General features: G+C 32.2%; 2 protein-coding genes across 3 annotated transcripts; both read right to left on the reverse strand.

Annotated features, from left to right (window-relative positions):
* Nucleotides 1-37: 37 nt before the first annotated feature.
* On the reverse strand, nt 38-6,256 carry LOC110649729 (myb family transcription factor PHL11). Of its 2 annotated transcripts, none has more exons than XM_058141169.1 (6): nt 6,019-6,256; nt 5,246-5,322; nt 4,670-4,733; nt 3,127-3,208; nt 1,525-1,591; nt 38-453 (listed from the first exon to the last, which is right to left on the reverse strand). In XM_058141169.1, the coding sequence occupies exons 1-6, from the start codon at nt 6,158-6,160 to the stop codon at nt 85-87; spliced, it is 801 nt and encodes a 266-aa protein (XP_057997152.1). In that variant the 5' UTR covers nt 6,161-6,256; the 3' UTR covers nt 38-84. The 2 variants fall into 2 exon arrangements, with proteins under 2 accessions (XP_057997152.1, XP_057997153.1); XM_058141170.1 differs by having other exon boundaries at nt 1,525-1,588; nt 6,019-6,255.
* An 8,459-nt stretch (nt 6,257-14,715) lies between these two features.
* Nucleotides 14,716-22,165, reverse strand: LOC110649728 (uncharacterized). The gene is made up of 10 exons (XM_021804429.2): nt 21,689-22,165; nt 21,484-21,549; nt 20,971-21,151; nt 20,260-20,456; nt 20,057-20,107; nt 18,686-18,777; nt 18,420-18,484; nt 16,979-17,091; nt 15,178-15,282; nt 14,716-15,054 (listed from the first exon to the last, which is right to left on the reverse strand). Exons 1-10 carry the CDS (start codon nt 21,962-21,964, stop codon nt 14,917-14,919), a joined length of 1,284 nt encoding a protein of 427 aa, XP_021660121.1. The 5' UTR covers nt 21,965-22,165; the 3' UTR covers nt 14,716-14,916.
* Nucleotides 22,166-27,954: the final 5,789 nt, after the last annotated feature.

Consider the following 27,954-nt stretch of genomic DNA (forward strand, 5'->3'; position numbering starts at 1 on the left):
TAAAAGCTAGCAATTGGGGGAAGAAAGTTCTAAAGCATTATATAACCAATTGTGCTCTGTATATTACATGAAATAGTAATTTCCTCATCTCTTATATGAAAGCATATTGAGTTCCAATTCAGATCCATTTACAGCAAGTGAATCATAGCTATCTTTTGTGTTTAAGTCTAAATGATTGGGAGCTTCAACCTTGTGCTTCAAATCTTTAATTTCTTCTACCTCTCCCTGTTTGCTAATATAGAAAGCCCAAGGGTTTGCATTATTATTATAAATATCAATGATGTTTTCTTTTCTTCCTTCTTCATTCATACTTTGAATGAGAGTAGATACAGCCAAATCCAGATTACCATTGCCTTTCATATGATCAAGAGAGAGGCTTTTCTGGGCTTTTTCTAATATTACTTGCAAGTACTTCCCTTGTGCTTCTATCCTCATCTGTAGTTTCTTTTGTACCTATTGGTAACAAAAGGAAAGATTTAGAGATGAGAAAACCAAAAGTAGAGCAACACATTAAGGTCTAGTCTATTTAGTATTGATGTTGAGAAAAGCACCTTCTTAAAAATGTTAATTAGAGGGTATTAAAAATTAATTTAAGATTAAATTAATGTAACTCTAAAATGGTCACATAAATTTTTTTTTTTCAATTTGATTTTTTTTCAACAATACCTAAAAGGAATAATGAAAAAAAAAAAAAGCTAAACTTTACCAATTTTTATAATTATATATTAAACTTTTTTCTTATAAAATTGCACCCTAAACTTTTTCTTTTTTAATAAATGAGCCCTGAACAATTGATAACAGTGCAATTGTGCCAAGTCATTGACCATACCATTAGAAATTAATAAAAATATCACCTCAACTATGATCTACCAGTGGTATTTTAGTAAATTTTTAATAAATTAAGGCACTAATATATTAATTTCTAAACTCTTAGTGGATCCTGTATATCAAAAAATGCTAGTTCATTATTTTTTTACTATGGTCCTCTAAATCTAGTTCTGTATAATAATATAAAAGGATAAAACTTTGAGATTTATTTGGCTATGATGGCTTATTATATCTCGACACTACATGAGTATTATCATGCTTAACTTAGATTTAGAGGCTCCCAGCCAGTGATAGTATCAGAGCCAGATTTTATTCAAGAGGGTGATATGAATAAGATTTAATTTAAGATGAGTAAAGAGAATTAGTTAACCATAAGTTGCACAATACCAATACTGCACAACACTAATATCATCTTCAAACTTCAAACGGCAAGATACAATTGCACTATTATCAATATTTTATGTTACCATTATTTAATAAATAGTTTATTATGCAATCATAAAAATATGTAAAATTTGAGATTTTTTTTGTCATTTATATATATATATATATATATATATATATATATATATATCCAAAACCATTTTCTAAACCTCCCAAATCTCATAACTAAACGGGCCTTTATTAGCAAAATTGAGCAACTATTAAAAATAAATATATTTAAGGGCTTTAAGTCATCATGTATGAGAATTGCACCTCAAGTTGTTCTTCTAATCTCTTTTGTGCTTCAATTTGGGACTTCAATGCCTCTGGGATTTCTCTGCTTTGAAAACACATCATTTAGCATTAGTTTATTCATTTAATAAATAATTAATAAAGTATCAATCTATAAATTAGAAGTTTTATAAGAGATGGATGATCAAAATTCAGATTAATAGAGTACCTGTTTCAACTCCAATGGAAGCATAATCACATGATATACAAAAAAGTCTTTCCCAATCAACAAGTGGGAATACATGTAATATATGTATATACATATTGTCAAATCAAATACGTAAACAATACAATCAGAGGAATGGTGGTAATTTAACTCATAGTTTACTTAATTTTGAGTTTTGTTTTATTTTCATATTTTAATTTTAATAAAAAATTCATAAAAATTATTAAACTTAATTTTATTATAGAAAAAAATCCTCCCACCTATAATACTCGACTATGTGTTAAAAAAAAAATGAAATTTTTACTATTGTTTCTCAATTTTAAGCTTTATTTCATTTTCATCCCTTAGTTTTTTTTTATTTCATTTTACCCTTCTCTCCCTTGTCTTTCTTCTTCTCTCCCACATTTTTAATGGTCAAACTAATTAATGATTATTTATTAAGAAAATAATCTCCTTCTCCTCTGATATGCGTGCACGCACACGCTATTGTGAGAAGGGAGAAAGAGAGGGAAGATGAGGCAAAATGTACGCGTAAGAGAAAGAAGAAGAGGGAGAGAGGCAGAATGTAATATAGAGAGAAAAAAGACCCAGCTTTTTAAATAAAAATAAAACTACCTAATTTTTTTGATATATAAATAAAATAAAATTACCCATTTTTAATGGGTATAAACAAAATTAAAATTAATAAAAAAATAAAATAAACCTCAAAATTAAGGGATAACAAATAAATACACCCATTTTTTTAACATGGAAAGCAAATGAAAGACTTCTCTTGAAAAAAAAAAAACAAAGTTTAGGAATTTTTATAGAACTTTTGGAAGTTAGGGAATGAAAAAAAAAAAAAACTTTAAAACTTAGACAGCATAAACAAAAATTACCCCAAAAATGGTACATATTAGAATTTTATTCAGAATAAATTATCAAATTAAAATTGAAGTCAAGTGATCTTATTGTGATCAATTAAAATTTTGTGATAAAAATAAAATTAAATGAAAATAAATATAATTTAACCTCATTTTAGTTATTGGGTTTATAACTCAATCACTCATGCAGTATGAGACTTGTATTTATAAAATAAAAATAAATAATTTTTTATATGCTAAAAAGTAATTTTTTATATTTTAAATAAAAATAAAAAAATATATAATTTTATGTATACATTGAAATTTTATTTTCAAAAAACAAAAATTTTAAATCAGAACCAGAATCAATGATGAATACAGCAGCCAAATTCAGACCAGAACTGTATATGGAGAGAGGAATCATATTTGGAAGAAACTAGCATGGCAATTAATCATGAACAAAAGCACATAGGCAAGAAAATGTGCACAAGAAATAATCTAGAAATTAATTAATTAAATAGAAAGAAAACCAAACACAAAGAAAATCTGAGAGAGCAATGGCTTCACAATACGTACCCTTGGCCTTGTTGATTGTCAATTGCAGATGAACTGGTACTTACTCCTGAGGAGCGATTGCTGAAATTTACGTAGGAACCCCCTAATTTATTATTAAACAAGGGTATTAATAAACATAAATTTAAATTATAAATATATATGATCATATATTTTATGTGTGAATCTCAATATAAATATAGTGTATTGAGTTTTTTATAAATTGAATTTAGAAAAGAATTTTTCTGATTATAATTAAATACTAGAGTTAGAAGGTATTTGATTTCGCTACTTATTTTTAATTTTTAACTTAAAATTTATTTTTACTTATAAGTCGTTTTAAAATTAAGTAATTAATTTTTTTATAAAATTATTAAAAAATTAATTCTAAATAGTTTAAGTGTTTAATTAAAATATACTTAAAAATAATTTAATTTGTCAAAATAAGGATAGTGTTAATATTTTTAAAAGTTATTGAGAAAATATAGTTTTTTATGTAGTTAAATAATAATTTTAAAATAAGAAAATAAATAATAAGTAATAGACACTTCATGTATGACTTCTTACTTATTTAAAATAATTTATTTAACTTTTAAATCAAGTTAAATAGTAACTAACTTATGACTTTCTACTTTGTAAGATTTGACACACTTATGATTCAAATCAAACACATTTTTTTATTTTTTTTATTTTGATCCATTAATTTAATTTGAATTTATTTGATTCAATATGATTTGTTATTCATTTAATTTCACACTTGATTTAAAATAATTTAAAAATTAAATAATCATATTTTAAAGTAGACATCTAATCTAAATTAAATATAAAAATAAATTGATAATATTTATCCTTTTAAATAATTTTTTTAAAAAGTTAATTTATAAATTAATTTAAAATTCTTTCAATAAATTAATCAACTAAAATTTGAATTAACTCAAAAATTAAAAAATATATATATAAATTTTATAAAACAAAACTCAAAATAATTTCATTAAACCTAAATATTAGTTTGACTTGAGATTAGATCGAAATCAGATTAAAATCATCTCGATTGAAACCAGATCCAAATTTATCAAACTCAAATTTAATCATAATCATCTTAAATCAGATTAAAATTAAATTAATTTTAATAAATTCAGTTTTACTTTTGATTAAAATTAAATTTTTTTTTTACTTTAAAAAATAATAAATTAAAAATTTTGATCGTTATCGTATAAATTAAAATAAATTAAATTGAAATTAAACTAAAATTAAAATAAAAATAAATGAGAATCTTTTAATCGTTCCAGCTCAAAACCAGACCGCCTACACATTTACCCAACCACCTCCAGATTACACTCAATCCATGACCAACTTTAATAATCATCACTACCATTGAATAGAAGTTAGTAAAGCCATTGACATTTATTAATAAATTTTCTAAGTTATATGAGATATCAACACACCCAAATGAGAGATGAAGCATATGATAATATTTTTTTAATTTTTTTTTTAGAAAAAGCATAATAATAATAATAATAATAATAATAATAATAATAATAATAATAATTAATGGAAAACTACCTACCACTCTCTTTACTCTGTTGTTTAGCAGTTTGTTTCCTTGCTTGCTGTTGTCCCAGCCTGTATTTCTGCACATCAACGAATAATAAGCATATAATTTAAATTATGAGGATAAATTTTAAGCACATTCATTTCATTTATTGGATTTTAATTTTTTTTCATTAACAATCACTTAAATCAAAATTTAATAAAATTTTTAATAAAACTCTTATGGGCATGTCTGAAGTTACTTTAAATCATATAAAAAAAAAATTATACTTTTATCAAATCTAATTAAAATTTATTTTTTATTTTTTTTGGTCTAAAAATAAAAATTAATAAATGTAATAAGCATCTTTTCTTTGATTTTTTAAATTGATCTAGCAATGAGAAATTTCTTATAATTTAAAGCTACGAAAGACATGCCATATAAAAATTTTATTAAATTTAAGTCTATGTAATTACTAATGAGAAAAATTAAAAAAAATAATATTATTAAAAAATTAAAATATAATAATTAAAATAAAATAATTAATGAAATGGAGTGACTGTCAGATAAATTCGTCCTATATTATGACAAAAATAGAACCGACATTTTTACCTGTAGATGGCTCTTCAAATGGTACAGTGTCAAACCCTTTAATCCCATCAGCCTCAGTACTGACTTTGGAGTTGCTTCTAAGAAAACCCAATTCAAAAGGAAAAATAACCACAACTATTAGTGTTTAAAAAGAAAGATTCGCAAAAAATGAGACTAGCGCTTTAATATTAAATTATTTTTACAATTATTAAATATGTATTTAATTTTTTATCAAAATTTGAATTAATAAAAAATTATAGTTTAAATTCTAATTAAATATTTTTTTTAAAATTTGAAATAATAATTATCACCTCATAATGAAAAATAGCCATAAATTTCCACTGACCCATAAAAAAATCAATTAAACTATTTTATTGGTATTAAATTGAATAATTAATCCTTTATTTGACAAGGTTATAGTTTCTGTAATAATGATTAAATTAAATATTTATATCTATATTTGTACTCATTATATATTTTTTAATTAATTTTATATAAATTTTAATATAAATAGCAGAGAATTGGAAAAAAAAATAGATTAAAAATGAGGAGATGAAAAAGAATTTTGTTGTTGGAGAAGTTGAAGGAAAGTAAGAAAGAAATGAAATTAAACACAATTTTTAGGGAGACCTCTTAATTTGAAAATCTCCAATTCGGAGAGAATTTATTTTCCTCTCATCCAAGAAAATGAACGAAAGTAGTGAAGAAATCTTTTCTTCCTCAGTCTCGTTGCCAAACAGTGTGTAAGATTTGGAATTGGGAAAAGGAGGAATATAGAAGTTGAAGAGACTTACTGTCAGGTCCACCGAGTTTGGTAACAGCATCAACAAATCGATGATGGAGATCAGTAGTCCATCGAAGCCTTGGCTTTGGATCTCTGGTCATCAATACTCCATTCTCGTACGGATAATTGCCACCGAATACTCCTCTCTCCATACCTACAACTTCATTAAAACCTTTCGGCTTCAATCCTTTATATGCAGAGCTGAGTCACTGAGTCGAATGCCAAGACACTCCTCTTTCATCTACAGGCTTTATATACATATATATACTCTCATCAATTTTATTTTATTTATAATTATTATTTTATTTTTCATTGTCTGCTTTCTTAATAACAAAATAATTTATTCTTTAATAATACCATAACCTAAACATGGCAAATAAAATATACAGAATACAATTTTTTATTATTTTTAATTTTAATAATTTTATTTTAATTTAAGAAATTAATTATAAATTTATTTAATGATTAAAATTGAGAATACTTATGTAATAGTTAATTAAAATTAAATATTATTTTTAAATTGTGGAGCCCATGTCTCAAAATTATGTTAGATTTATATGGATCTATTTTAGAGCTACTTTTGTAAAAAGTATCTCTTTAATTGTATTTGTTAAAGAATATTAAATTTTAATTTAAAATTAATTTTGTATATTTTAATTATAAGAATTTTAAATTAATTAAATAATTTTTTAATTAACTTTTCAAGAGAATTTAAAAAAATATATTTTTTAAAAAACATTTTTAAATTATGAAAATTCCCAAATTATTATGATTGAAAATAATAATATTTTTGAAGAAGTGTTTTTAGAAATCATTTTTTAAATTATGATTTTTTTCATCAGATATATATGGAAAAAAATTTAAATAAATCTTTACATTTTCATTGGGTTAAATAATTTTAAAATTAAGAATTTGTTGTTTTGTGGAAAATAATTTGTACAAGAAAAATGTTTTCCATAAAAAATAATTTTTAAAAAAATATTTTTCATGAAAATATTTATCATTATTTGATTATAATGTTAAATTAATAATATGTATTTATATTTTATATATATAAATATTTATATATTTTAATAAAATTATCAAAATTTAAAAAATAAAAAAAAATTAATTTTCTTTTTAATTAAAAAAATATTTTCCGTTACTAAATGCCTCAAACACTAAAAAATGCTTTGTGAAACAAATAGAGCTTAAGTTTTAGGATAAATAAGACTCTCTATTTTCTACTAAGGTGAAATAAGTTTACATCTAATAAAATATTATTTTTTTAAATTTTTAATATGAAAAATATTATTAGTTTTAATTGAATAAAATTTGAAAAAAGAAACTGAAAATATAAAATTATTATTTTTAATATTTTATTATTTAAAATTTCAAAATAATAATATTTTATTATTAAAATATAATATTTTACTAAGCATAAACTTATTTATCTTTAATTAAAAAGTACATGACTTATTTAATTCAAAACTTAATTTTAAATTTATTTGAGTTTAATTATAATAAAAAAAATATTTATTGATTTTTTTCAAATATAGTCTCTATAAGCCATGTAAAATTTTAAAGGATTAAAATATAATAAATTATTAAAATCTAAAATTTGAGTTTTTTTTTTTTTTTACCGTTGGTGATAAGTCACGCAAAAAATACTATTAAAAATTCAATTCATACAAAAGTTTCTTAAAATTGTATGGATAAAGATGGGATGAACATGACAGGAAACCACGGCGGCGAATCTGCAGGAACATGAATGCAAAAAAGTTAGACATGACAATACAAACCGCAGTTTTCTCTTCACGTGTACATTCACATCAACTCTCGACCGCAAGATACTTGAAACTTTAAGAGGTATGATGATCAAACGGATATTAATCCATTGAGACAAATGAAGGGGTATTTCTAGGAGATATAGAAATATTTTACGAATGTGCCAGCGTGGAATATTCGCCGGCGGACAAAGGAATAGTATATACGAAGAGGCACGTGAGGGGCCCGCGAACAAAGGAGGGGTAAAAGGGTAATTTGGGTCCTTGAAGGAGAAACACGTTCGGAAGTCACCGCAAGGAACGGTGAGCCGAGGGCGGTGACTTTGGAGAATATTCTTTTTGTTGGTGCACGATGCACGCAACACCAATGAGGTTTTGAACCCGTGAAAAGCTGTCCAATCCATCATTTTTTTTTTAATTTTAATATAAAGTATAATATATAAATGTTTCTCTTCTTCTTCTTCCTGCTAGCTTGGTTGTTGGATTCTTAGATTTTCTTATATTTTTATCATTTAAATATAATTTTATAGTTTTTGACTCTAGCAAACATACAAAACAAAATTGAATGTAGAAGAGAGAGAACATGCATGATGATTTAACTAATGGGTTTTAATAATAAGGGAAAATAATTATTTAATTTTTTCATTGAAATTAATTATTTAATTTTTTTTTATTTTAAAAGTATTAATTTCTCTGTTTAATTTAAGTTAAAATTTTTATAAGTTAAAATTTTTATTAATTAATGTACTTAAAAGATAAAAAAAATTACCGTTATGAAAAATAAATAATACTTAAAAATAGAGGAATTATATAATTATTTTTTAAAAATTATAAGAATTAATTGATATATTTTTTAAAATAAAAATATTAAGTGGTTAGTTTTTAAAATAGAATGATTAAATATAATTTATTATTATTATTATTATTATTATTATAGAAGTGAATTATTATAAATGAATTCTTAAATAATATGATGAAAATATTGATAAATAGACTTTTTAATAGTTAATCATTTAAAATAAATTAAATTCATTTTATCTTTATTTTAATTGTAAAAAGGGAAAATTATATTTAGGTACACTATAATTTAAGCATTTTATTAAAAGGAGTTTAAGGTTTTCTTTCTTTCCCACTTGAGAGCTTGTGATCAAACACCATTAACACTTAAGGAACAAAGTGATTAACAGCATTAGATTTACACTTATGTGGCGCTAATATGGTTGATATGGCATTGATGTCAGTGCCATGTCATCAATTTTAATGCTATTATTTGTTTTAGGACCTAAATGTAAAAGACTAAAATCATAAATCTCTTAAGTGTCAAAAAAAAAAAAAGAAAACTCTGACCCTGAATGTTAAAAATTTAAAAATACATAATTCTTAAATGTACTTTTCTAAAAAATTTGAATGTTTATTTCAAATTATTATCATCATTTTCTCTTTTGGAAAATTTCTCCCTTCTCTTTTCTATTTTCTTCTCTGACTGATCTACACTATAATACCTCAACTAAATTGCATAGTATTGTTTGCTTTGACCTACTTGGCCTTATAGATTTGTCTCTCAAGCCTTACCATCATCAGCCCAAAAGCGCGCCATGTAGTTAAGCAAGTCACATTCTTATGAATACCCTTCATTTTTTATCTCTTTCCGACGTGAGACGATTCATGCTTGTCACCTTTCACTTAGAAGCCTGCCACTTGCGATCAAATTAATGATCTTCAATTTCGGCACCACACGAAAAAGTTTTTTCAACTTATTTTTGGATTTTGGGAATACCTTTAAGAAATATAGAAAGATATAGATAATGGAGATATAATAAGAGAAACACAAGAAAGAGAAAAGAAAATTATAAAGACCTAAATCCAGTTCAATACAAGGCCACCAGAGCCCATAGCAAATCTGACATTGACCTTTCCTTTACTTTTTTAACAATTTCTTTATAATTGTTTGGATGAAACCAATTGACGTACTATTCATTAAGTTTCATTTGATCAATACTTTTTTAATTTACTACTAGATTCCATTTCCATTTCATGGAACTTATCTCATAGGGCCTAGGCAAAACTTTCATTACAATCATTTACATTATTTCCTTTGAAACTGAAATATGTGTAAATGGGCCTTTTTATGAACTTAGGCTTTCATGATTACTTTGGAAACTCATAGAGTGACAAATATTTTTAATACACTTTTATTAGAAAATATACATTAGAAAGTACAATGCTAAAATAACTAAAATTATACGTCTCAAAATAGTTCCATAGAATGGTACGAAACACTCAAACTTGACTTTATCAAACCATGGAGCCCTTTTGTCCAAAATCTGACGATTGCTACCCTTACTTATGTCCTTACAGGGGTTAGACAGAAGAAGGGGAGTGAGAATATAAACCCAATAAGTAGAGAAATTACATGGGGAAGGAAAACATATTATTAAAATATAGCTTAAGTACATGGATGCATAATTCTCATGAATGCTTTCACAACACAAATAGTTCACAATAAGGCAGATATATCACCAAAGGTTCCCCCATCCCTTTACTTTCATATCACATCATATGTCCAATGTGTCTAGTCTATTACAAAAGCTCGACTTCCTCTTATCATATCTTATTAAACAAGTGGGGCCAAAGACACAAAATTGCTTTGCCCGAACATCTTTTTTCTTTCTTTTACATGTGAGCTCATATGCATACATGCCCTCTTTTTTCTTTTTCTTTACTTTCCCATTGGGAACCATTGGGTCATTTATAGCCACCACACACCACAAATACATAATGCAACATCATTGTGAGTTACACACACACACACACATACAATCCTAAATACACTATATCTAATTAAAATATTTAAATGATGTATGGATGCACCTGTAGGTTAAAGTAAGATTTAAGAAAGTATTTTGTAATTTCTACTCACCTTAACAGTTGTCCCTTTAACTTGACATTTACTTCTATTTAGGTGCTTCCCCTTTAAATCTAGTATTTGTAATTCTATTTCCAAATTTACAATAAAAGTACATATAATTAAAAGTATATTTAATTAGTAGTCTCATTAGGATCCAGTTATGTTATAGATTTGGGGAAATAGACAACTTTCGACAGTCGTACATGGGACCTTCAGTTCTCAAAGCTGCATGTGTGTGTTACCTACCGCTTACATAATTCGGTTATTAAAACTTGATGTTTCAACCACCGAATCTGTATTTTCCAAAATACCCATTTTAAGTTTAATCTTTTCTTCTACTTATCAAATCACTCCAACACATTTTCTTAAATCATGCTCATCCTCAACTCAGGTCAACATTCCTCAACTCAAGTATGCTTTTATATTATTAATATTCATTTTCCATTAATTTAGTCATCTAATCCTTTTCGAACTTAGTTAATCTATTTAAACCCTAACATAAACATAATCTTTTAGGTAGTCCTACTCACTCATACAACTATTCTAATCTTTATTTAAAAGAGCACAAACATAAAAGGTACATACTTGCTATGTTCCTAGAGTTTCCCTTTTCTACATTCTTTTCCTCCAATTTAGATTCTGCTTTCTTGTTCTTTCCAATATTCTTAAGGCTATGGTATATATAAGTTTCTCTTGTTTTGCAAGGATTTAGAGAGGAGGAGAGAGAGAAGAAGAAGAAGAAGAGAAAGGGAAAGAAAAGAGACAGAGAGAATGGGAAGGTTCTATAGTGTAAAAAGAGATGGGTGTTGAAAATATCTAAGGTTCCCTTCTTTTGTACTTTTGTCCCTACATATTCGGCAGTTAAAGTTAAGATGTTTAGTAGTCGAAGGTTCTTGTCCACCGAATACTCTAGAACTTCCTATTTTAGTTGCTTACTTACTATTTTAATTAGCATGTTAGTTACTCTTCTATTCTGTTATTAGTTAAACTAAGTTTCTAGACACCAAGTCTTAGGAGAACATTCTGTTTCCTAAGAGCATATTTCGACATACACCAATAAGCAGTATTATAAAAATGAGGAGAGAGAGAGAGAGAGAGAGAGAGAGAGAGAGAGAGAATACACTTAACTATCATGTACTTTTAAACTTTTAACATTTAGGGCATGGGCTTTTCTTTTTTGGCACTTAAAGGACATATGCTTTTAGCCTTTTGCACTTAGGTCTCAAAATAAGTAATAACAATAAAATTGTTGACGTGGCGTTAATGTTAGTGCCACGTCTAGATCATGTCTACCACATTATCGCATATCTGCCATGTCAATAAATGTCTGACATTGTTAATCATTTTGTCTCTTAAGTAGTAACAGTGTTAGACCATAAGCCCTTCAATTAAAAAAAAAACAAAAAATTCAAACCTCTTTTAATAAAACTCGTAAATCTCAAGATACTTGAATGTATTTTTCCCATGTAAAAATTATGTTTAACAGAATCATATTAAAAATGATAATATAATATTAATTTATCATATTAAAATCACATTTTAATATTAATAATTATTAAGATTTTTTTTGTGTCATCACTCATTGATCAATGACAATAAATTAAAACAAATTGAAGTAAAAAAATTTTAGAAGTGATAAATCATTTGAGCATTAATCAACCAAATACAACATTTCCAACTCGGTTAACATTAACCATAGGATCGATCAAAATGGACAAAACCAAAACATTAATCTGTTAAACATTAATCTGTTAACATTAAACATAGAGTGTTCATGAACTTTAGGATAATGCTTACAGCACCTTTAGCAGCACAGTAAGAATTTTTACCAATATTGAGAGTTAATAATCTCGTAAAACCATTAAGAAGTATTTATGAGAGTCTTCATTAATTTTAAAAATGTTACAAGGGTTTTCACCAATATAGGAAGCTAATGAATCCCGTAAAACTTTTAGAAAATCTCTACGAGGATCTCCACTAACTTTTGGAAGCCAGAGGATCTTAAACCACCTTAGAAAGTATTATAAGGATTTTTGCCTAACCTTAAGAAGCTAGAGAATGAAGCAATCATCAAAATCAAGGAGGAAAAAAAGAACTTTGGAATGTGTGGAGTGTGTTTGGAGGATCCTTTATTAATAAAAAGTATTAGCCTATACATAGGTTTTAGAATTGATATGCACAAGTTGGAGTTGTATTAATCCTATGCAATATTTATCTCTACATCAACATATGATAAATATCTATTTACAAGCATGATAGGATTTCATGGTCTTATCCCATGTAATCACTGCACATGACTTCTACTTCATCCTAATCATTTCCTCTTTGGTAGAATTCTCGTAGCCATAGATTTCCATGGTGATGCAACTTCCATTTTCACTTCATGTGTCTCATGCACCATTGCATGCTAAGGCTATGCTAGAAGTGTCAATGGACCATGGCAGATTTTACCTTAGTGAATTCAGTAGTGGTCTTGTTGCATTGATCTTCGATCTGAAATTTTATGCTCAGGCTCAACAAGTCTAGCATAATGTTTAGGAATAAAAATCAGTCAAGAACCTTCACTAATAGTGAAATCGACTGGAATTGATGAAATCTATCCGCAACCTTGCTATGGTGCCTTTATAGTGTTTTCAAGACCTAGCATCTCATTGCACCAATTTCCAATCACTCCAAGCTATAAACCCTTAACATAAAACGGCTAATGGATTGTTGAAGTACTGAAATTGGCCAGGACAATCTCCTCTTGTTGAAATTGGTTGAAATCTTTCATAAAAGGTTTCATCGATTGTTCATAAGCATTTTAAGGTCTCCGCAACCTTACACATTTTCACAATAATATGAGATCACTTGAAACTTGGACCGATCTGCTAACTTTACTGAAATTGACCGAAAATCTCCTTGCCCCTTGTGAAATCGACCAAGAAGCTTCTAATCCATTACCCATTGGCCGCCATCTTCTTTGATCAATTCAATAGAGCTCTCTAAACACAAGCAAGGTGAGCTAAGAGCCTTTTCTTTTTGTGAAAGATATTTCCAAAGACTAACTTGTTCAAGGATTGGTCTATGGTCCGATGGCAGCTTGGCTAGATTAATCACCAAACTCTCAGGGTAAGCCAAGTAGCAACTAGCGTTGCATATTGCTCTATCTAAGCACTCCATAACACAGTCCTGAGCCCAAGTAAATTTAGGATCCATAAAGCCTAAATCATTCACATCACCATCTTCCATCCAAGCTTTAAACTTACGACAAACACCACTAAGATTTTGAGAACCTCCATTTTCTCACTTTCCCACAGCATAACATTGAAATTTCAAGCTAGTATTAACCATGCTTCATTGCGCTCATACCCAACAACTTTATATCTCTCAAAAGAAAGGCTCGAACACTATTAATTGGATTTGCATAAACTGCTATAAAAAAAAAATTAAGAGATTCTAATTGGTCTTTACTTGCATATTAATAAATTACTGGCTAACACATTTATTTGCAACTGTCTTTCCAAAGCACCCAAATACCTCTAGAGTAACCTCAAACTTCCACACTATACCTAGATTCTCCGTGAACGTCTTCATCATGATCATGATCTGCATCAGCAACATGTTTGACACCCCTGCATTGCCTGTGAAGCCAAAGCTCTAAAGTTCTAGTCTTGTAAGGGCAAAATTCTAAAACATGGCCATATTTCCACACCCAAAACAATGTCTTAATTTCTCATATTCAACAGGTTGAATACGACCATTGATCTTAAATCTGGAAACGCGAGGTGTAGTGAGATCAGCCACCGCAATGAGAGCAAAGCGCCCCCTTTGAAACGATTCTGTATTATAGTCTACACAGACCACATTGCCTAAGACCTTGTGGTAAAAGATGTAATAGTAAGCCCAGGAAACGAACCCATAAATTAACATAATTCAAATTCTCAGCAGAAACGTCAAAGCATGTTCCAAGATTGCACCATTAAATAATGACCTGGAACCATCCAAGTACCATTTTAAGAAGGCATGTTCATGGTCTTCATCAGAAAAGAACTACATATCAATGAATAGTTCTTATTTAGAAGGAAAATAAACAAAAATATATCAATGAATAATTGCTATTTCTTAACAAAGAAATTCCAAAATTTTCTACATTTTTGTATCTATATTTTTAGAGGCTCCATAAGTGTATAGAGAAGACTTTGACTGCTTTCCCCATTGCACTACCAAGTACATTGCAATGTCAACTCATAGATCAAGACAGACAACCTTTGAAACCTTTTCTGAGAGCAGTTTCATTCAAATTTCTTCCTATGAACACAATCTTGTTTATTCTCTGTTCATCAGGCCCCCATGGTTTGCCTGGGCAACCATCTAATGTAGAATGCACCCCCTGAAAGAAGCAGCACCACGTGAAGAGTAGTAGTGAGATCAGAAAATAAATCAGACACAGATAACTTAGACGTAGTAATATTCATATAACACTCAAAAGCACAAAATCATTAAGAAAGAGAACCTGAAAAATATATCGCTGATCAGAACTTGCTACAGATAAGACGCCTTTCATCCTGTACAGGTCCTCACCATTTTCTTCAATTAGTCTTTCAAGCCAATCATCAACCTTATCCATTGAAAACCAAACAAAAAAATTATTCTGTGTTCTCACCATCATATGCAAAACGATTCTCTCAAAATTAAGGGTTTGATGGAGAAAAGGTCCATGAGGCTCAGTTAATCCATTAACACATAAAAAAGTGTCAACATTAACGATAGCCATGTATGCAAGGTGGAAATGATAAATCCCTGAAAATTTCAAAGAATCAATGAAGTTTCCGTAATTGACCAAGCAACTTCAGCAACAAGTCCCACCTATTTTTTCAAAGCACACGGCAAAATAGAGTTTATTGAAGCCAGCCCCAACTTGCGAGAAAAGAACTTTGTTCAATAAACTATTTGGAATTTCAGTATTTGAAGCATTAGTGTTAAATCAAGTATGAATGAACAGATCTTTGCATACAACCCGTTCTATTAACAATATGTGGTGAAATGACTCGTGTCTATCCATTGAAACAATAAAATGAAGGCCAAATGCATCTAAAAGCCCCTGCACTTTTCTGAAATGTGCAATAAATCCCTTTTTACTTTGTTATATTTCATATGATACTTCTATATTTTGAACCCAATCTTATGTTTATTATAATTTTTTTTTAATCTTTTTTATCTTGTAATATCCTTTAAATTTTTATCTTTTACAATTAATAAATATTACAACTAAAACAATAACTTATCTTCTCCACCCCATTATAAGCTAGCCACCACCTGTCTACGATATCATCACCAACACCTACTAAAACAATAGCACATCATCTTATGAATCCAACTCAAAGTCCCCAAGCTCTGTCCAAAAACACAATGGTAAAAGCTTACTTTAAAAATGAACCATCATCCCCTTCACAAGTAGTGGGAGCCAGCATTTTCAACTTCACATAAAGCTCTCTTCAAGGTCACATGGGTGACAATGCTCTCAATGGTGTTCACCTGGCAACAGATTTGCAGTATTCTGGCAAGTGCCATTGAGGCTGATGCCAAGGCTAAAACCAAGGCTGTTTATATTGACCAATTTTGGTAGTGACAAGAAACCATTTGTACCTAGCAGGTTATGTTGATCATTTTTTTATTGCTGATTCCAGGCACTGCATTTGCACTTGATGGGTTGCAAGATTGAAAATGGTGCCGATGGTGAACATGGCAGGCAGCAGCTAGGGTTATTAGGTTAGGTGTTTTTTTTTTTTTCAAGTTATGTTTATTTATTATAAAAGATCAAAAATTTAGTACTGCATGAAACAAGAAATGGTGACTAACCTAAAAAGAAATCTAAACCTTTGCTAGCAATTTTACTTATAGGTCCAGAGCAACTGAACCAAAACCAGCAGTTCCAGGCTGGTTCCATACCAGAACAGGCCCAGTGGCCAGGTCTAGGTCCAGAGCAGTTGGCTTGAGAATGACCAAAGGATATATTTGTCACAAAACATGAAGTTCAATCTAAAGTTAATAAAAATTTATACTACAGAGTATATTTGAAAATATGAGCAAATTTCAGGGTTTTTTTGGTTATTAGGACTAGAAGGGGGTGGGGAGAGAGAGAGAGAGAGAGAGAGAGAGAGAGAGAGATGTAATTTGGCTAGAGTACATGTCTGGTTGCATTTGGCCAGATATAAATTGTAATGAAGAGGGTGTTCGTGTGTGTCTAAATAAGAATAGTATAACAGTTAATCATATATGCATTCACAAAGCCATCAACTGCCTTGGTGCCTTACCTCATCGAGGTCCAGAGTTCCCTCAGAGACAATACTGACACTAGAGACGCTAGAATCATGCACATGGTCATGATGGGATTTACATTCCTGATGATGATGGCCCTCATGATCCTCTGTAACATCAAACCAAAAGGAATTATTATACATTAGAATTGCTTGACATGGACCCACATTTAGTGAACTTAAAATGTAACAAAAGATAAAACACGTCCCAGATAAATGGAGTCTATAACAGTCGATGTATAAAAGATGAAACAGAAGCAGTTAATTTAGGTTTCAGGAAGGTTGTGCTAAACTAATAGCAGGAAACAAACACTGCACCGGATGAATTGTTGGCATGGAACTCATGTACTAAGGCCAGAGACTAGGCCACTTTCCAATCTTTCAAGGGGAGCAATACACTATAATTGTAATCCAGATAAATGGTAAATGTAAACAGATTGTCTGAAAATATGAATCAGAAAAGCAATTAATTAAATCCAGGAAGGTTTTCCTAATCCTAGTAGCAGGAAACAAAGGATCCACCAGATGAATCATTGGCACAGGAGAACCCATCCCCCAAGGCTAGATCCTGGGTACCTTCCAATCATTTAAGGGAATGGAGTGCACTATAACTAACTCCACTTTCAGAAGTTTTGACCCAGTATGGCTATTTGGCTCGCATACCAACTCCAGCCAATGGTGGTTTCAAAAGCATATTGCAAGTTTGGAATATTTAATTGGTTTCATGGTTACCTAAGAAGCATGCAGCATCAAAAGGAATAAAGCGTGCTTTATGAAATAGTTTATTTAAATTTACCCCTTAAGAATCTAGCTAAGGGAATTTATAAATAAGTGAGTACGCATATTAGTATCTAACTATCTATGCATGAATGCTCATGCATGAACCTAGTCAATACAAACCTCTAAGAGCATAATTTCCAGCCCAAGATATAATCCAGAATCAGGTAAAAGCAACAAAATATGTTAACAAGTCCATTGACCAAAATCTAACACATATGCTAATATGCATGCTTATGCAGGAACCTAACCAATAGAAATCTCAAAAAGCATAATTTCCGGCTCAAAAGATATCCAGATTCAGGTAAAAGCAACAAAACATGTTAAAAAGACCATTGACCAAAATCTAACAAATAATGAATCAACATAAAATGATTTTCAAAAAGGAAAGTGGCAACTAGCAACTTATATCAAAATGTATATACCAACCAAAAAATATCATTGCCAAATTGCACAGACATTTGCTAATATTCCATTCAATTGAAGGCCAAAATTTATTTTAAGTCTCAAATTCCATCAATACCTTGCTTGCCACTCACAAATATACAAGCTCTTAGTGCTAACCTATAAATAATGAGAGAGGGAAAATATTGCAAGAAAGAAAAATAATAAAGATTAAAGGGGAGGGAGGGAAGGGGGAAGGGGGAAGGGGGAAGACAACCTTGTGCAGCCTCATGTTCACGCGTTGCACTACATAAATCGTCTATATGAACTTCAGAATCAATCCTGCACAAATCAAAACTTGAATTAGCATTACACAACTTGATAAATGTATGCGCTTTATAAATTTAATCGTTTTGTCCAGAAATCAATATAAATATAAATCAAATAAATATAATAAGGAAATAATGGATATATTTATAATTGAGAAGAAATGAATTGCAAGATAAACACATGATTAATGGGTGAAGCAAAGTAGAAAGCAACCTTTCAAGATCATATCCTCCTACTCCCAAGACAAAGTCCATGTCTACAGATCCATATTTGGCCAGCTTAATTGGAGCCATACCATTAATATGCTGACAAAAGAAGCAAAAACACTAAGTACAAAAACGAGGTTGTACCATCATGAGAATAGATAAATAAATAAAATAATAAGTTATAAAAGTGTTACTCACTAGCAAACAGTGCAAATACAAGTGAAAAAAGCCTATGTTAGAAGGTCAAACCACTCCATTCTGTTCTGTTAAATTGCCAAGACTAGAGTTGTGTGATTTGGGATTAGAATCTTAATCTTATTAAAAAGGTAGGGACTTTTAGATTTTCATTGTAACAGGTTTCAGCTAACATAAATAAATGGGTGCTTCTGTTCAAGAAATAAAATATAAGCATTAAAAAAAATATAATAATAATAATAAAAGAGAAAGTAGGTATTGTTCATTTCATCTGAGTTAATTGATTTCAAAACTGCTTATAATAGTTCAAAGATGTAATTCTACATTTTTTGGCATCAAGCAAACAAAATAAATCAATTGGAGTTGGTGATGCTACCATCCTTCAGCCATATGTAGAGATATGCTAATCCATTCTGCATGCTACATGCAAAAAAAGAGGCAAAATTTTAATTTTGTCTCTTTCGCTGGTTTGGTTCATTCATAATGCCATATGATAGAAAAGTAAAGGACCAAAAGAAAAGAAACTTAAAAATGCATGTAGAGCACAACCCATCTGACTTGAAGAAAACTTAAGATACAACACCTTCAGATAAATGGTTAGCAAAAGGGCTTAGGTAGTTACTCTGTTTCTTCCTCTTTTCATATGTAACCCACCTCCCCTAATAAAGTAGAATTATTGCCATTGGCAAATAGATAAAATGGTATCGCTTCTCTATCTGTATCAGGTTCAAGGCAACTAAGTAGCTTTAGATCATAATAGGGTACCTCTTCATTTTAAAATGGTATCGCTTCTCTATCTGTATCAGGTTCAAGGCAACTAAGTAGCTTTAGATCATCATAATAGGGTAACTCTTCATTTTATCTAATGGTGACACCTTCTTTAAAATGAGTTGTGATAAACCATAGAGATATCCTTTACAAAGTATTGTCATTCTCTCATGTTGGCAAGAAGGCAATGACTATTTGAGAATCACATAAGTTCCTGTTACTAAGCTGCTGCTTCTTACCACAACAGAGCATGAAACAAAAGCAAGAAGAACTCTCATCCGACAAGAAGACAAGGTAAAGACTTATATATACTGGTCCCTAATAAATCATCCTGCAATCAATATCCTTTTTCCACTCTTTATTCTCCCTTATTTTCTTAAGATTAATGCATGAAGATGTGCCAGCAAAACCTTACCTTGATTTGGTGTGTCAAACTCTGTAATTCAGTCTCGGACACCAAATCTATCTGCCAAAACAATAAAACAAGCTGCTAAAGATGGGAATACTTAATTTCATTGTGTTTTAGAAGCAGGTAACTGAAGTATCAGGAAGTGGAACAGTATACCAAAGTGGTAAGTTGACAACTATAGGCCAAAACTGTCAAGGAAGAAAATTGACCTTGTTCAGTATAATTCGGTCGGCATATGCAATTTGTTCTACCGCCTCATTCACCACAAATCTGGGTTTAACTTCATTCAAGTGTTGCATGGCATGTTTGGAATCAACCATGGTAACAACTCCATCCAGTTTCACATGACGTGAAACTAGTTCATCAGAACAGAATGTTTCTATGACAGGGCCAGGCTTAGCGAGTCCTGCAAAAAGGATTCCATCATTCAGTAAACTAATCAAACTTCGTGTACCATATTAAATGCATTTTACAAGTAAACTCATAAATTCTGCTTCAAAAATTCTACTAATGCCAACATAAGAAATAAACATTCCATAGAAGGAATGAAAAGATGCTATCATGAAACTACTCCAGGACCAAGAATGAGAAGGTCATGATTGATATGGCACTCTTAGAAATTGACCCATATATTGATGCATAGAAGGGGTATAACAGATTTTCATTAAGTGCAGGATAGTTACTAAATAAAAGGTTTTTATCAGACCAGAAACACCAACATTATATTTTACATGTTCAGAGATCAGAAGAAGAACTATAGCTTTCAAATTGCTGAACTAAACCTCAGATTACATTCAAGACTCTAAATAAAATATCATAGCTTCATACACATCTGTTTCAAGTGTCAAAGACTTTAATAAACAAGAAAAAAGACACCAGTTACAAATACAATATGAACCAGTCATTTGAACATAACTTACCCGTGGTTTCAATAACAATGTGATCAAATTTGTCCCTTTTTTTCTTGACCAACTCCAACAGCATTTTAACCAGATCTCCTCTCACAGTACAGCACAGGCAACCATTGTTAACCATAACTATGTCGTCACTGGCAGAAGAATGGCTAGCAACCAATGATCCATCAATATCCACCTCACCAAACTGCAATAGAAGAAATCAAAATAAACGATAAACAAATACAACACAAAGACCCAAAAAATCCATCCCAATGTTACTAAAAATACTGCACCCCTAGCAATTTGCAATCTCATTCTGATTTTGACATCAAACAACGGTGCTTTTGGACGAAAACAATAATAATCAGATAAACTTGGATCATTTCATTACCTGGATGCTCTGTATATCAGAATTGGGATAAACGAAATATTACAGTTGATGTGAAGTTAGATACATACAGGAATGCATGCAGGCTAGAGAGCAACCAAAACTACAGGATATATGTAGAAAATTTACAAGACAGCAAATGTTGAGACCTCATTCTCTATGACTGCAATCCGCTTGCCATGTTGAGATGTGAGAATGTGATTGAGAAGAGTGGTCTGCATATATAAAGAAACCCACAGAAAATCAACTCAAAACAATTCAAAAACATTAATTTGATATTATTTCCGTCGCGAAAACAAACAAGAACTACCCAGAAAGCATATCATAAACAAAAGAGCAAAAGATGGAGCCAACCTTCCCAGAGCCAAGAAACCCAGTTATTACAGTGGCTGGAACGCGATTATCGAGGCTGAGAGCAGCGGCACCAGCTTCTTCAAGACCGTAATCAGGAGCAGAGACCATGCCCCTGGAATTTTGAGGACAGGAATTTCGGAAATTGAATTCTGGGGAAATGAAGGAATGCATATGTCTGAGGAATTGAGAAACTGGGGAAGATTTTTGGAGACTAGGCTGCAGAAGTTGGTGGAGACTCTTTGGTGAAGTTCTTGAGATTAGGAACCTCACTGCCATTTTTGTTGTCGGAGAACAAATTCGGAAGGGAGCTTTTTATTTAACCCTAGAGCTTTTGGAGGTAACTTAAGAATTTTTTTAAAGTAACGAGCAGACTTATTTCGGGAGGAAGATTTTGTGGAAAGGGTTAGGGCTTCTAAGCTCGGGGAGGAGAACTTTCTTATTTTTCTAGAAAACTTTCCTGTAGAAAATGGAAATTTCTATCCATTTTGATTAGTTTTCCAAAAAAAAAAGTTAGGAAATAGTTTTCATAGTTTTCTAAATTTAAAAAAAAAAATGAGCAAATATTTTTCAATTGTTTTTCAAAATTTTTTGTTATAAAATTGGTAAAGTTTTTTAAAATTTCCTACTAGTTTCTCAAATAGAAAAAGCAGAGTAAATTTCATCCGATATCTTTGAACTTTGATGTTTTTTTCATTAATGTCCTTGAACTTCAATTTCTATTAAAAAAATCTTTCAACTTTAATTTAACTCAACAGAAAATCATTCACACCGTTTTTCGATGATCTCTCGGATGCTGACGTGTATATGACTAGCTGGCATTTTATTGAAGGAAAATTCTCTCTTCTCTTCCAGTTAGACAAAACACTCACTCACTCTCTCTCTCCTTCATATATAGATGTATAAACCCAACGCTTTCTCTTTTATCTAGGAAAACTCCATTTTCTGATGTCTCTTATTTAGATCAATTTCTTCTTTTTCATTGTTAGAAACTCAGGCAAACAAAACGCTCACCCTCTCTCTTTCCTTATCATCAGCGATTCAACAACAAAAAATTCTCTCTCCTTCCATCTTCGTTCTTTGTTGACAGAAAAAGAAATCCTAACATTGTCTGTATACCAATAGAGTGAATAACAGTGAAGAGATGTCGCAAATGAGTGAGGGGATTTCGCATAGTAAGGGATTTCTCGAAGCATTGAAAGAGTTAGTGTTCAAAGATGCATATGCAACCTAGAGATAGAAATGCACACCTCATGGACTGGCAGAAATCCTAGAAGGCGGTTTCATGGGTGTAAAAGTTATAGAGTAAGTTTGTTTGCATAGAGAGTTTTTTGTTTTGTGAATGTATTATTTGTTTGGATAATAATTTATGATTATGGTTATTTTGCATGCTGCTGAACATTGTGAGTTTTTTCAAAGGTATGATCAGTCATTCCCATCTAGAGTATTACAAATTATATATGGTCTTCTGATAAAGATAGAAGACATGATGAAGAAGTTAAAGTGACTAAAGCAAGTGAAAGGAAATGGAAGTTTGTATGCTTCTTTTTAATTTGTTGTATTGTGTTAGAGAAAATTTTGTTAGGCTAATATCCTTACTAGGTGTAAGGGAAGGGAAGGAAAGGGTATAATGTTTTTTTTTGTTTGGGTTTGGTTGATAGATAGTGCATATGTGGGTGGATGGTTATGGTTGTTTGTTTGTATGTAGACAGTAGCTTGGAAGTAATGGGTAGATGATTTAAGGATGTATTTAGATGTTTGTAATTGGTATTGAATGAAATGGAAGTTGATTTAAAATTATCCAATTTTATGCATCATTATTGTTTACTGAATAATTTACTGTATGTGTTCATGTGTTACATAAATGATGAAACAAAATTGGAGTAATTGGGAGAAAATAAGATTATTAGTGAAAGCATAGATAAAAAAAGAATAATGTCACGACCCAACCTATGGGCCGGACCGGCACTAGGACCTGGGCCAGCCTAAAGCCCCCGAGGCCCGTAGTAAGCCTTAACTATTCATTAACCCAACTCTAAGGCCCATTTGGGCCCAATATCAAGAAAACAAACGGACAGAGTCCGGCCATAAAATGGACTTTCCAACGGGGAGTTTTCGACTCACCCGACCTGTAAACACAATAAACAATCCATTGGGGAGCTCAGCTCACCCTCCACATACTCATCAACATAATAATAAATGGGAGCTCAGCTCCCTCATCCAATCCATCAAACAGACTTAAAATATTTAAGTTTACAGGTCCAACATGATAAAAATATTACAGACCAAATTCAAATAAATACTGCTAACACATGCGGAAATTCTAGGAGTAATTAAAATTACACAAACATGGATAAACAACCTGCGAAGGATAAAAGCAGGTTAACCCAGAATAAAATATCCTCCTGTGGCCTGTAAAAATTTTTGAACAGAGTGAGCGTTCACTCAGAGAGTAAAATATCAATCTTAACTATAATCTCTATAACTATCTCAAACTAATGCAACTGTAGAGTGAAATGCAACATTAACATCATATTCACATCATAGCATCAAAAAGGTAATTTGGAGCACTCACGCACCCTGTAGCATCAATCATAATATATTGGGAGCTGATCCCCTGTACAGCTCTCTTAAATCCAACCTGGTGCCAGCGAAGAACTCAAGCCGGACTTTCGCTTAATAAACCAAATCGAGGGTCCCAGCGAAGAACTCAAGCCGTGACTACCCCTCGAAGGAACGGGTCCAAGAACTCAAGCCGTGACTACCCCGCCCTATCCATAGTCCACACCACATCTCACGCACGCCATCGCACGCACACCGCCTCCAAATTAACACAACAACACTCATGGCACATTAACAGTTATGAATGCAACATAAATCGTGCCTAGAGTTTAACTACATAAATATATTCATATAAGTGATGCATGGGCATGCTGAACATATAATAATATCGAAATTATAATTAAAATTAATATTTTACTCACGGACTTGACGACAAATTACCGTGGGCGGGGGCGGAGGAAGAAGGTCGTCCCACACGACAATTACATTACATCTAATTAATACAATCGACTCAATACAAACAAAGAAAAAGACCAATTACGCCCTAAGTCGTAAAATCCCAGAGTCTCCCTATACCTAGGACCTACCCAACTCGCAAAAGGGCTAAAAACGCACTTCTATATTCACAATCCATATATCAACAGTTCAATCATATCACACAGCCTCCCGCCCATCAAATCAATTATCCATCACAATACGCAAAATTTCAATTTAGTCCTTATTATTGATCATTTTTGCAAAACGCCCAAACAAGCTCTAAAAATTATAAAACTTTGCCCATGGTCCTTAGCAATATTACTAAGCTATTGCAAAAAGAATCGTAATTTTCTAAGCTACCACGAATATTTTACTGATTTTTAATCCTATTTAAGCACTAGAAAATTACGAAAAACAAGGTTCGGGTTTACCTTTGCCGATTCCGACCTCGGGACGCGCCGACGTCGACAATGGGGTAGGCAAAATCTCGCCCAATTCGAGACTTTTCCAGAACGGGTCCATTCGTCCGAAATTTGCGGCCAATCGCCGAATTTCCGCGAATTGAGAATACCTACACGAAGCCCATAACACGGGGTTAGTACATAAATTTTTCAGAATTTTCTAAGCTCATTTAATGCTCGGAAAAACATCGCAAGTTCCGTGGGACCCACCAAAAACGTTGTCGGAAAATTTTGAAATTAATATCCCGAAGCTCGCCGAGTGGAGCGTCTGGTAGCCTCGGTTTTCGTGGGATTCACGGTTTCGAAATCTAGCCCAAAAGTCGAAATGGGCTAAAATCTTCCCGAGCTAAAATCGGACAATCCGCTCGATGGATTTCGGCGTTTGGTGTCTATGGAAAGCTCACGAGTAGATGGTTTTGGACACAAGACCCGGTCCAATCGGACCGGATCGGCCGGATTTGGCCGTGGAAGTCGAAGCGGGGCGGCGCGCGCAGGGGGGGAATCGCGCGTTCCGGCTGGGCCGGGACGGCCGGGAGGCGGCGAGGGAGGACGCAGGGAGGCAGCCGCGGCCAGGAGGGGAGGAGAGAGAAAAGAGAGAGAGAAGGGGAGGCGCTGCGGGAGGAAGAGGAAGAAAGAGAAGAGACCGGTCCGATTCGACCGGTCCGATCCTGTCCGGTCGATTCGGCTCGATTCGAATACAAAATTTTGAATTTTTATCGCCTGGGACCAAAACGAGGTCCAAAATTCAAAAATTCTAAAACTCGTAAAAATACGTAGACTCCAAATATATTTTTAGTTTTGCCACGTGGTCTTTAAATTAATTTTTAAAATCATCAAAGTTTATATTTTCTAAAATCGAACCCGATTTTTAAAATCCAAAAATCTCAAAATTCCTAAAATTTAAATAAAATTTAAATATCAAAAATACCCATAATTAATAAAATTTTGGGGTGTTACATTCTTCCTCTTACGTAAAAATTCGCCCTCGAATTTTTACACAAGCGTAATAAAGTACATGATTATACATTGAACAAGTAAGGGTACTTGCTACGCATGTCCCGCTCGACTCCAGTGCACTCTTCCACCGATCGACTCTCCACAAAACCTTAACCATAGGGATCTGCTTTGATCTCACTGCTTCACTTGGTAGTCCACTATGGCTACAGTCGCTCCTCAAATGTCAAGTTCTCTTTAGCTCTATCACATCCCAAAGACATGAGAAGGATCGGAATGTATTTCCGAGCATGGAGATGTGAAACACGGATGAACGTGAAAAGGTTGGGTGGTAGCTCCAACCTGTAGGCAATCGCTCCAACTCTATCAAGAACCTCAAAAGGTCCGATATACCGAGGTGCCAACTTGCCCTTCTTTCCAAATCTCATGACTCCTTCATTGGAGATACCTTCAGAATACATACGCCATCGCAAACTCCACATCCCTCCGTCTGGGTCCGCATAACTCTTACCGCCATCGAAAGTCGTTCTGCTCTCGATTAAAGGAACTACCTCAAGTGTACCGCACTAGGTCTACATCATGCACCTTCGCTTCCCCATTTCGCCCAACACAGAGGAGACCTACACTTTCTTCCATATAGTGCCTCATAGGGTGCCATCCCTATGCTGGAGTGATAACTGTTGTTGTAGGCAAACTCCACCAAAGCTAGCTGCTCATCCCATTGACCTCCAAAATCCAAGACACTCATGCGGAGCATGTCTTCCAGTGTTTGGATTGTCCTTTCTGACCGTCTGTCTCGAGGGTGGAAGGTCAGATCAAGTTCAATTGTGTGCCAAGTGCCTCCTGCAACTTTCTCCAAAACCGAAGTGAATCGGGGCCCTCTGTCGATATTATGGAAGCGGAACTCCATGCAATCTGACTATTTCTCGAATGTAGAGCCGCATACTGTGCAGTATGTAGTCTTCTGTAAGAAGTGAGCCGATTTGGTCGACGGTCTACAATTACAAAAATCGAGTCATATCCTCGCGTGGTACGAGGCAACTCAGTCACAAAATCTATAGTGATCATTTTCTACTTTCATTATGGGATAGGGAGCTCTTGCAGCTTTCCTGACGGCCTCTGGTGTTCAAACTTCACCTTCTGACAAGTCAAGCACTTGGACACAAAGTCTGCTATGTCTCTCTTCATGCCATTCCACCAATAGCTATCTTTCACATCATGGTACATTTTGGTGGAACCTGGGTGGATACTGTACAGTGTGTAGTGTGCCTCTTGCATGATTTCATTCCTGAGAGTGTCAACATCGGGCACACATAGTCGAGAACCTTGCAATAGGGAGCCCTCATGGGCAAATCTAAACTCACCACCTTCACCTTGTCAGACTCTTTCTATAATCTTCATCAATTGTTGGTCTCTGGCCGGGAAACTCTAACTCTGTCCCTCAAGTCCGCCTCACCAAAAGTGAGCCAACAATACCCCTCATCCGAAAGATCTAGGATTAAACCTTGATCCATCAACTCATGTACCTCTGAATCAATGGTCTCTTCTCGAAATGTGCGCCAAATCGCTGTAAGATTTCCTACTCAAAGCATCTCACAACATTTGCCTTCCTGTGGTGGTACCGGATGGTGCAATCATAGTCTTCGTAAGCTCCATCCATCTCCTCTGCCTCAAGTTTAAGTCCTCTCTGTTGGAAGATGTACTTCAAACTCTTGTGGTCGGTGTATATCTCGCACACTTCACCATACAGTAGTGTCTCCGCATTTTTAGTGCAAAGACTACACCGCCATTTCCAAATCATGGGTGGGGTAGTTC

This window comes from Hevea brasiliensis, chromosome 18 (assembly GCF_030052815.1).
Source record: "Hevea brasiliensis isolate MT/VB/25A 57/8 chromosome 18, ASM3005281v1, whole genome shotgun sequence".
Lineage (NCBI taxonomy): Eukaryota > Viridiplantae > Streptophyta > Magnoliopsida > Malpighiales > Euphorbiaceae > Hevea > Hevea brasiliensis.